The 11,680-nt window shown below is 42.0% G+C and overlaps 1 protein-coding gene across 4 annotated transcripts in view; it reads right to left on the minus strand.

The window, feature by feature from the left end:
* Zfyve9 (zinc finger FYVE-type containing 9) overlaps positions 1–11,680 on the minus strand; it is a 287,358-nt gene that overhangs the window by 112,935 nt on the left and 162,743 nt on the right. For 3 of the 4 annotated variants that reach the window (XM_029561268.1, XM_008828436.3, XM_029561267.1), the window contains exons 5-7: positions 5,481–5,580; positions 2,490–2,666; positions 627–796 (exon numbers count right to left, since the gene is read on the minus strand). In XM_029561268.1, coding sequence (XP_029417128.1) covers positions 627–796; positions 2,490–2,666; positions 5,481–5,580 — 447 coding nt within the window. The remainder of the gene's footprint in view (positions 1–626; positions 797–2,489; positions 2,667–5,480; positions 5,581–11,680) is intronic. The other variant, XM_008828437.3, reaches the window with a different exon arrangement.

Genomic DNA, 11,680 nt, shown 5'->3' on the forward strand with positions numbered 1-11,680 from the left:
TATATTTTCAATACAATTAAGTCCTTAAATGGGCAGGGTCCAAATGTGATTCCAAAGAGGCTGTTGCCTTACTGGGAAAAATGAATTTTAAATTATGTTTTTTCAAGTTTTTTTGTAAGCACTAATAAACTTCACACACACACACACACACACACACACACACACACACACACGGAAGATGATTTGAAAACCAATGCATGACGGCACCATGAGCCCTTCAAGCCTGACTTGTAACTCAGCAGCAGCCTGAGCCCACCTGAGAAAATCCTTCATGAGATTTTTTTTTTTTTTTTTTCCTGAAACAAGGTCTCAGGTAGCTCAGGATGGAAGAGGAGGACCTTGAACTTCTGATCCTTCTGCCTCTGCCTCACATCCTGTTTTATGCAGTGGTAGGAAGCATGCTCTACCAGCTGTAGACATCTCTAGTTCTATGAGAATTTTTCTCCAGAAAACAGCTGATTTGGCTACATTTACTTTCCTTAAATACATACATAAATGAACACTTCTACTAAATTGTATCCAAAACCTACAGAGTTCCTTCCATATAGAAATCACTCAAAAGGCAAGAAAGAGGCAGCACTAGGTGGAGTAAAGTAGGCAGTCAAGGTTAGTTGCTGTTTTCTTACCTCAGCTGGTAAAGGGCTGGTCATTACAGGTTTGACTGGGTCATGTGACACAGCCAGGGTTCCTGCAGAGGAAGTTCCATTCATTGTTAATTTGGCTGCATCAGCAACTTCTCCATTGGGCAAGATCCCATCAGCAAACCAAACTCTCCTTTGCTCTCTGGGCTGAGCCACTTGAGGGGCCAGGAAAATAAAACAGGTATCAATGTGACATTGGTAGCGCTTCTAACATCAAAGCAGAGGTCACCATTTTGCACAAAGAGATCATTATTTAGCATTTTACTAGCGGATATACGAGAACTATAGCTGCACACAGTTATAGTAGGACTGTGGTTATAAATTAATGTATTCCTATTTAAATATACTTTAATTCTATATGCAAAAATTTTAAATGCTTTGCTTTAAAAACACAATAATCCTTAAGCACATATACGATCACATTACATATTCTGTTTTGCATCACTGACAGAAACCAAGAAAAGTGTTTTAAATACCTAGAAAATAAATTATAGTAGGGAAAAAGATCTAGCAAAATAAATCTGTATTGCCTAAAAATGAGGTTTCCACAGAAATTAAATATTTGGCAAAGTGATATGGTATTTTTAAAGGGCAAAAGATGCTCTGAGGAATGTTGAAGAAACAGTAATTAATAAAGGAAGAGTTGGCAGAGACACATAAGACTCGAAGCAAATGGACCAGATCTTTGGCTAAGGTATAAGTGAAGAAGGAAGAGAGATCTGGTGCTGGCTCATACTTCGCAGAGAGGACAGAAAAAAGCTAGAAAACTACATCTGATGAAACAATCTCCTTAAATCCAGCTTTGGAAATCAGTTTAAATTGTCAAAACAAAGAGCCTTGGAAAGAGCAACAAAAATGACAAACGAAGCAAAGTGAACAAAGACTCTAAGAAAGCAAGCCTGAGCCCACAAAAATGCCAGAATATCATTAAGGGATGATCTAAAAAGAGGTGAAAAGGGGAAGAATTGATAATAGCTACAGAGATTTGAAAGGAAATATTACTAGATGGACAGATATAAAATTAATAAAGACTGACTTTTTTTTTTTGGTCTTTTTTGAGACAGGGTCTCCCTGTAGCCCCAGGTGCTTGGAACTCGCTATGTAGACCAGGCTGGCCATGAACTGAGAGATCTGCCTGCCTCTGCCTCCCAAGTGCTGGGATTAAAGGCATGCGCCACCACACCCAGCCGAAGATTGATTTTAAATATCAAGGGAAACACCTTCACAAGATCATTTTAAGGAAATACATAATTGTTTTTATTATTCATAACTTCCTAAGTTTACAAAGTATCTTTCATAATCATAAAGAAGTGATAACCCCCAAAAGGTTGAGCCTATAATCTAACACATAATATCAGAATTAAAGTCCTGGATTTGAAGGTCTCTACAACATTTTCAAATTTTATAATGGACAGATTAAAAATGAAAAGAGAAAATGGTAATGTATATTCCCCAAACCAAAACTAGAATGGGCTGGCCAATGGAAAGAACTCTATTGCATCACTTGGTAAACTCCTACTAAGAACATTAAGGTAAACGGGAGTCTAGGATTTTACAGGATGATTTCAAATTCTACAACTCTTTTCAGCTATAAGCAGTGTAATTACTCAGCGCTCAAGTTGGAGAGGAAATTGGCATATTTTCAGAGGTCCCTCCAAAATTATCAGGCAATACAATATTTTTTACTTGCTACATATAGTCTTACGTCTCATCTTGTTCTTCCACTTTAATAACCACCCAAAGGGACTTATCTGCAGAGTTTTAAAGAGTGGTGTGCAAAGTCACATCAGCACCTTTTCAGAGGAACTTGGCAAGGGAAAAGAGAGAGAATAGCACATGATCCCCTACCTTCTGTTCCAGGGTGCTTTAAAACTCCCACAGGTACCATCACAGTGGGAGGTGGAGAGCTCAGGGCTCCTGAGGCCTGAGCTTGCTGCAAGGGAGGGATAGTAGAACAGTATTCAGCAGGATTGTTAGGGTTAGGGCTCTGGCTTGAGGCACTCATCATGTTCTCCCAGGCTTGAGCTAAAGCAAATACAGACACAATCAATGTGAATGGATTGCAAAATATGGACAGCAAGACCTCCACAATACTGGATATATAATGCAGCTCCTCCTCATTAATAGTCATAGTATGTCTCTTCCAGCTAGTGAAAGTGTTCAGGAGATAGATGTTTTAATTTAATAAAAGAGACCATGTAGCTAAGTAAACTATTTGGTTGGAACAAGTAAGGATTATATGATATTTAAATGATAATAATAATAACTACAGGCTGTTGATACAGACTGTTGGTAGATAAGTATGAGTTAAGACTAGGACCACAGCTTCTATTTTAAAAATTCAATTTATTATTATGTGTATGAGTGTATTGCTTGCATGTATGTAAGCACTCATATCCTGAAATGCCTGAGGAGTCAGAAGAAAGCATCGAATTCCCTTGGAACTAGAGTTAAGGATGGTTATTAGCCACCACATGGGTGCTGGGACTTGAACTCGGGTCCTCTGCAAGAGGAGCCAGTGCTCTTAACTGTTGAGTCATCTCTCCTGTCCAGACCCATGGCTTTAAAAAAAATTTTTATTTATTTTTATTTTATGTGTATGAATGTTTGCTTGCTTATATGTAAGTACACCTGTGTTGTGCAATGCCCATGGACAAAAGAAGGCATTGGATCCTCTGGAACTGGAGTTATGGACAGCTGTTAGACACCATGGCTTCTTTAGAGAAGATCATGGACTTCCTTAAGAAGGAGGAAAACAACATCAGACGTTGAGGACTCACAACGGGATAGCCTTTCGACATTTTCTGGTTTAATGCATTTATATCTTCTATCAAAAAAATCAGGGGCCAAAACAATCTAATTCCATTTTATAATTGTTTTAGTCTCATTTCTAGACTGTGAGGCTCTTCTTAACTGAGATAAAAATCTCATTTGAAAAGTTCAGAAGCCTAAAGCTCTGGAGTATATCTCTCCTTGTTTCTGTGTCTTATGTTTTAAGGCAATCATCGCCCTGTAGGAAAGTATCCAGCAATAATAACCATTTCACATCACTGGTGTGTCTCAAAAGCATAGGACCTATTTGAACATGAAAATGTGCCAATATTATGTAAGTGTGACCAACCAGTATGATCACAAATACATTTAGAGTCTATATACTCTATGATTTTACTAACTAAACACTTGCATATCAATTATTGTCTCTAAAAGTAAAAAGGATGAATGGAGTTATGGAAATCAAAGACATCAAAATTTTATTTTTGAGGTACAGGTAATATATACCTAAGAACAGAACCACCCAATTTTTGAGCACCTTAAAAAAAAAAAACCCACTCAATATCAAAGAATGATCCAAAAGACTTCGAATATTTATTTTGAATACTTATTTCCTCTAAGGCTAGTAACAAAAGCTATGCTCATTTGAAAGCACTGGCAGGAAGAGGGGAGAAAGAGAAAAGGAGAAAGAAAGGGAAAGAGGGAACACTGAAAAGCATCAAATTAAACATCCAGAAAAAGATCAGGCTAAGCCATGCAAGAGGGAAGACACTGGCAAAACCAGAAGTGGATTACCTTAGGATCCCCTGGTAAGGGCCCCCTTGGCTTAATAAAAATAAGTGATTCCATATGAATCCTCTTCCATTTCCTTCATCTTTAGCTATGTCAAGTTAAAAAAAAAATTGCTACCAAGTTGGAAGACCACATCAAAGAGGTATTAGGTATTGTAATTAAGCCGCATACTCTTGTCTGTGAATATGTGTTCCAAAGTGAAAGCAATGGAATAAAAATCATTAATTAAGCAACTCAGTGAAATAACCACCAACCAAAAAGTGATCCTTAAGAGTACAAAGAATGAGTCACATTTGATAAAAAATATAAGAATTCAGAAATGGGAGGAAAATTAGGTAGATCATAGGGTATTAGAATAGATTAACTGACATGCAGTAGGTTAATAAGCCAGCAACAGGAAAACATCACTATGACCAATGCAGACAGACAGAGCAGGAGGGATCTCAGAGCAGATAAGTTCCAGTCTCCAGGAGCACACTGTCAGGACACAGGCAGCAGTGGGGTCCCAGTTTCAACATTTTGTATTTATTTGTAATTGTTCTGGCAACTGTACAAAGACACATTCAAAGAGAAAATACTATAACCTGTTCAGTTTTACTGTTTTTTTTTTCTACAAGAATATTTAGGGGTTTTGGTTTTGGTGTTTGTAATTTCCTTTTTTCCTTTTTTGGTCTTTAACTAAATGCCCATAGATTCATTTCCAGTACCACAGAAGATGAACAATGAGTAAGTTTTATCTTCCTTCCCTTGGCTGAATTCCTCTCCCATATATGGATCAATTATTTTTAATGTTGTTTTAAAGAAATAACTGGCAAAAAGTATACATTTCTACTTGATCCTAGATGCTAAAATATTTATTTTTAACAAAATGAATGAAACAAGGTATTGTTAAAAAATGTATTCAAAGGTACTAATGTGTTCCCTAGAAAGTTAAAGTTTTTCTGGCAAGGAGAACCTTGGCTCAATTTTAACATCTCACCAGCTAGCTGATGAACAGCACCCCAACCCACACCTCTCCAACCATCTGACAGGAGCATTAGCAGCTACATAGCATGGAATTTCCAAAGGACTTCCTTCTTTCCACAAAACTTACCTGGCTTTAGTAGTCATTCATTAAATAGGACACAGGAAATCTGAAGTGCTATCACACTTTCAAAACGTGAAAGTCAAGCCCAGTATTTTCAGTTACAGGTTATGCCATCTGAGAAGGTGAATGACTAGTAAAGAAAGGCAGGCTTCTGTTACAGTGGCTGAGTTAATCTGTTTAATACTTACCATTCATCAGCACTGAATGGCAGATTACACACACTCTAGCTTCCTTTCTGTCCATGTATAACAGTTTGCATTTTAGACTGCAGCAGGAGGCACAAAAAACCTGTGGGGAAAAAGAGTATATTGAATTTATCAGGATCACAGTGCAAAGGAAGCAAACTAATATTGACCAATAATGATTAAGAGTGAACCATATTAGACTACCATACTAAAAACTTCAAAAGAAAATGGCAATTTAGGAAGCTGGAATTCAAAAACCAGAGTGAGATTTACCAGTTGTCAACAGTAAGGAAATCAACAAAGCTTGCTGAAAATAAAAATATTGGCCATAGTCACACAGCAAATAGATACAGGAGGAAATAAAACAAAGACCAGTTATATGTAGGCAAGTTTCCTGTAACACCAGCCCTTTGAGATAATTGTCTCTACAATTTCTGTTTGGAAAGGAATTATGGCAGCATGAAGTGAACAAAAAGTAGAACTTCTGGGTTTTAAGTTCTATTTTCAATTATTCCTACATGTGGAATAATCACACAAGCTGTGCTATGAAAGACAAGGATCAAAACAGTATAAAAATAAGCATAGCTCCAGCTATAGGAAATCAAAGCAGGCAACCAAAATCAGTCATGCCAATTTCCAACACCTTGTTCTCATGAGTTTAGCTAGGATCTTCCTTTTCCTTTCACTTCATGCAACAACAATCCACTCAGGTTCCTGTTTAGATTTATTTTCTTGAGGATTCGTCAAGCATTTATTATATAGCTTTATAGAGGAAGAAAGCTGTTCCCAGTAAAATAAATTCTATTCTAGGTTTGTTTTTTTTTTTTTTTTTTTTTTTTTTTTTTTTTGAGTTTGAGACCAGGTCTCACTGTGTAGCCCTGGCAGGCCTGGAACTTGCTTTGTAGACCAGGCTGGTCTTAACTCATAGGGATCTGCCTGCTTCTGTCTCCGGAGTGCTGGGATCAAAGGTGTGTTGCCCCAGCGTCCTGGAACTCACTATGTAGACCAGGCTGGCCTTGAACTTACAGAGATCCGCCTGCCTCTGCCTCCCAGTGCTGAGATTAAAGGCGTGCGTCACCACACCAGGCTCTATGATAGTTTTTTAAGGCCAGGGACTATCCTATGCCTTATAAAGTTGAACCAAGAGCTGAAAAGTCCTATCAAAGTTAACATTACATGTAGGATCTCCTTTCTTACTATGTAAAACTGACATATCTAGTTACTATTATTACCAATGTAGCTTCCAAAGGGCTTTACATTTCAAACAACTAAGATAAATGAAGACCAGAAGGTCTGGAATACTTCTTCCACGTGGAAAGAAACCATTGGTTTTCCTTCTTGCTCTTTAGCCTTTCATTTTTGTTTTTCGGAGACAGAATTTCACTCTGTAGCCCAGGCTGGCTTAGAATTCATCATGTAGCCCAGGTCTGCCTTGAAATTACAGCAATTCTTCTGGCCAGCAACCAAAGTACTAGGATTGCAGGTGTGAGTCACCACGTCCAGCTAAGAAAGTTTGTTAACTTTTCTTTTTAAAATATTTTATTTATTACTTTTATTTTATGTGTACGTGTTTATAGCCTGCACGTAGGTTAAGTGCACCTGTGTCATGCAATGCCAGCGGAGGACAGAAGAGGCTATTGGCTCCCCTGGAACTGGAGTTATGGACAGTTGTTGGCTGCCATGTGGGTGCTGGGATTTGAACCTGGGTCTCTGCAAGAACAGTCAGTGTTCTTAACTGCTGAGCCATTGCTTCAGCCCCAGGTTTGTTAGCTTTTCATTACTTGGACAAAATAACAGAAAAATAACTGAAGGGAAGAAAGATTTTATTCTGGTTCACAGTTTTGTATGTTTTGATCTACTATGGCAGGAGGATGTGGCAGAACAGAAAAGCTCATGTTATGGTGGCACATGTGTTGCCTGGTTCACTTAACCCCCAAATTCTATGAAGATATTACTTTACAATGAAGAGTTAGATAACAGATGGGTGCTATGGTTTCAATGACCATTTCTTTAAAACTGATTATGGGCCCAGGCATGGTGGCACACGCCTTTAGTCCCAGCACTTGGGAGGGAGAGGCAGGCGGATCTTTGTGAGTTTAAGGCCAGCCTGGTCTACATAGTGAGTTCAGTCAGCTGGGACTATAGGGAGACCCTGTCTCCAAAAAAAAAATGTCCTTATGTGGGGGCTGGAGGAATAAAGAAAACAACAACAACAAAAAAAACAAAACCTGATTATGTTAAAATCTTAATACCCAAAGTGATGATGATATTAAGAGATGGAGCCTTTGGGAGTAGTCAGGTCATGATCCCTCATGAATGTGATTAGTACCCTTGTAAGAGGGGCCTGAGACCCTTTGTGTTAGGCCCACATGAGGTCTAAGTGACAACAGAGTGACGTTATGCAAACCCACACCCCAAAACATTTTGGTTTTAATATGAAATGTGCCCCATCACATATGTATTTGAACAGCTGATTCTGAGCTACGGGCAGTGTTTAGGGAGGATAGGGAGCCTTTAGGAGGGGAGGTTTAGCTAGAGGAAGTGCTGACAGACAAGCCTTGTGTGCTAAAGCTCAGCCACAGTTTCAGCCCAAGTTCTCTGTTTTTTTACTGCAACTGAAATGTAACCAACTGCCTCATGCTCTGTTACAGTTGTGAACTACTGCCACAATGCCTTCCCTGCCGTGATGGACTACTTTCCCTGAATCAGAACAAATATATCCTTCTGTAACCATCCTGACAAGAATGAAGATATTCTAAAGATACCTATGCCCCCCATCTTTCACACTGCCAGACAACTGAAACAATAGTCTCCACTCCAAAATGGAATTTTCTTAGGACTCTCATGCTAGCAGAAGGAAAAAGCTGAAGCCAGAGAAGAGCTCGTCTCCCAGGAAAAGATTTCACACAGTTCTGACAACTTATCACCTTGAAGCTGAGACTGGACTGGAGAAAATGATGGGTCAGTGACAGGACAAGTTGACTAGGACTGCTTAGTTATGCATAACTCTTTCCCTCTATTTAAACCTAAACCTCATGTAAGGACTCAGAAGATGGATTCAGGGGACTATAATTCTGCTAGCATGAGATTCCAAGGAAAATTCCATTTTGGAGTGGGGACTGTCACTGGACCTCTTGCTGTGTTCTTCTTCCCAGTGTGGTAGTGTTGAATATATCTCCTTTCTTTGTTTTTCACTTGTCTGTTTAATTGGCCTATTGAGGATGGGTGGACAAATCTAGCTTGTTAGGGTGGTCAGGGTCCCAGTTCTGACTCTAGCAACTCTGGGGGTAATACTTCCTCAAGCTGTTTCCTTCAGGTATTCTGCCACAGGATGAGTAAAGTAATAAATACAGAAAGTTGGTCACAGGAATGGGGCCACTGCTATGATAAACCTGACAATACAGTTCATGGGCCTTTGGAACTTGGCAGGAGGCTGCAAGAAGAATTTGGTGCTGCAAGCTAGATAAGCAAAGCTTAATAGATGATTTTGGTGGGAATGTGGAAGACCAGAATGTCAACAAAGATGCTGATGATAGGCTTGGGAAGATGGCTCAGCAAATAAAGTGCTTGCTATGTAAGCATGATGACCAGAGTTCAGATCCTCAGAACTCACATCAAAACTGGGTGAGTATGGCAGTCCACCTGTAATCCTAGCATGAGAGGCAGAAACAGGATTCCCTTCTGCAGCAACCTGGCTAGCCAGACTAGCCAAAACAGCAAGCTCTGGGTTCCACTGTAGGACCCAGAGATCCCCCTCATTCAACCCCTCCTGACACCACACTGATTGCTCTTTTCAGCTTCTGTGTAATGCTTGAAATGCACACCTGCTGCTACTCCTCCCCTGCTGTTCCCCTTCCAGGAAACTATAGATTAGATAAACCCAGGTATGAACACTGCTCTATAGAGTAAAAATAAAGACTCCTGACCACACAGATGGCCACCACATTCCACAACCCTGATAACAACACCCGCCAAAAAAAAAAAATCTCCACGACCGCATCCTGTACAAAGGTGTGTTGGTTCAAAGGTGTGTTGGCACAAGCAGGACTCTTGGACCAACCACAAAGTGACACTGTTATTCACCTCCTCCCTTTGTCTCTAACCTATAGAGCCCCCACCCGGGGCTCCAGCACGTTCCGTTATATCAGTGTGGTCTGAGAGCCCGAGCTTAAGCCCGAATAAACTATAAACCTTGCGTTTGCATTTTTGGTATGTTGGGTCCTTGGTGGTCTTCTTGGGGTCCTGTGAATGAGGTATAACACCATGAGAGATACTGCCTCAATATGCAAGGTGGAAGGCAGGCAAGGATAGCTCAGTGGGTAAAGGTACTTGCCACCAAATCAGAAGATGATTGATTAAAGTGTCTGCTGAGAAATGCTTTTTTGTGTAATGACTGTGTGGGCCTATATAATCTGTACCTGAAACTGAATGGGGGTCGATCGTTCTGACCAGACCTGCGTGTCTTGGGAAGCCGGTCGGCCCCAGCTAGCTGGAAAAAGTAAAGACTCTGCTTGATTTTTACATCTCCAATCTGGTGTGTTTGTTACCTGGAGGGGACCCATCGAGTCACGGACCCTAACATTTTGGGGGCTCGTCCCGGATTCGAGGGGGGACCCCTGGAAAACAAAAGACGGGTGGAGGCAGAGTTTCATACGAGGAAGGCCCTCGTAACAAGTCTCGGGTTCGAGTCCTGAGCAGGGAAGTCCAGGTTCGAGTCCTGGCTCTAGGGTTGGAGAGAACTGACTCTGGGAAGGAAGCTTAACGACAGGAAGCTGGCGCCAGAAGTGGAAAAGGTCGAGCTCGTAACCCTACTGCAGTCCGAGTGGACGCCCTTCGGGAGAATTACCAGGAGCCTTGGGAATCTGGAAGGTGAGAGTGAGAGTGGTGAATGCGGCACGCGTCAGAGTGAGAGGAGGAACGGTCCAAGTGAAAGTAGTGAAATGTGGTGTGGATGTATGCTGATGGTTATGCTCCTTATAGTAGGAGTGGGATTGGTTCTGTATTTTTCTATACGCACCTGGTTCTAAAACTTTTTTTCCTCTCCATATACTGTTCCATACTTGGGACCAGAGTCTTCGCGTGGGACCGTTAATGACAAAGGAGCAACTGAGGCCTACTGGTCAGGTCAGGGCCACTCCCTGATGTAGGTGAAAGGCTCTTAGTCCTCTTAATGGACCCTGACAGCCCTCACGGGTGGGGACGAAAGCCCCTTCTCACACTCTGCAACTCTAGACTTTGGCGCTAACCATTGGACTACCCTTTCCTGTCAACCACTACAACAGCCCCGTGGGCATGGGTCGAGCAATTAAAAGCCACAGGGCGCTCGCCGCTGAAAGACTCCCGTGTAAGGATAAGAGGGTCCCAGACGTGAATCCCAGATAAATTCACGTCCCCTGCGGAAGAAAAACTGGGCAACAGAAGGCACTCGTTCACAAGCACAACCACCAGTCATCATTGTCTGAAGTGGTTTCTTTCCTCTCTCTCTCTCTCTCTCTCTCTCTCTCTCTCTCTCTCCTTTTACTTTCAGTTCCCCAGATACCATGGGCCAAACTCAGGCCACCCCCAAAGGCACAATTCTTTCTCACTTTTCAGAAGTAAAGAAGAGGGCCTTGAAACTGGGCCCTAGCATCAAGAAGGGTAAGTTTGAGGCCCTCTGTTCCACCGGGTGGCCGGCTTTCGGGGTAGGATGGCCCAACCAGGGGTCTCTTTCTCTGGATACCATAGGCAAGGTTAAGGCAGTCATCACCCAACCCGACCCCGAAGGACACCCAGACCAGCTCCCCTATATCCTTTTATGGGAAAATTTGGTCGAGGACCCCCCTCATGGTTGGGGCCTCTCCTGGAGCGAGGACCCCATGGGGGCCCACCAAAGGCCACCATCCTGGTTGCCCAGGAAGAGCCAAAGTCCCCCAGCCGCCGAGAAGGAGAACCTACTGCCCCACCAGTCCTACCTGAGAGCTCCCCCCTCTACCCCCCATTGCCGGTTGATCAGCCACCGCCTTATGCAGCTTCCCGGAGGGGAGGAGCTGGGGGTCCTCCCCAAGGGGGAAACTTGGAAGAGGCTCAGCATGGGGAAATGGCGGCAGCTGTCTCCCCAGATTCCTCCACCGGAGAGGAGAGACAGCCTGGACGGGGAGGGGCAGGAATGCAGTTAAGGTCCCGGGGAAACAGGGACCGGATAGGAGAAGCCTCCTCCTCCACTG

The sequence above is a fragment of the Nannospalax galili genome, unplaced genomic scaffold (genome assembly GCF_000622305.1).
Source record: "Nannospalax galili isolate Female #2095 unplaced genomic scaffold, S.galili_v1.0 scaffold713, whole genome shotgun sequence".
NCBI lineage: Eukaryota > Metazoa > Chordata > Mammalia > Rodentia > Spalacidae > Nannospalax > Nannospalax galili.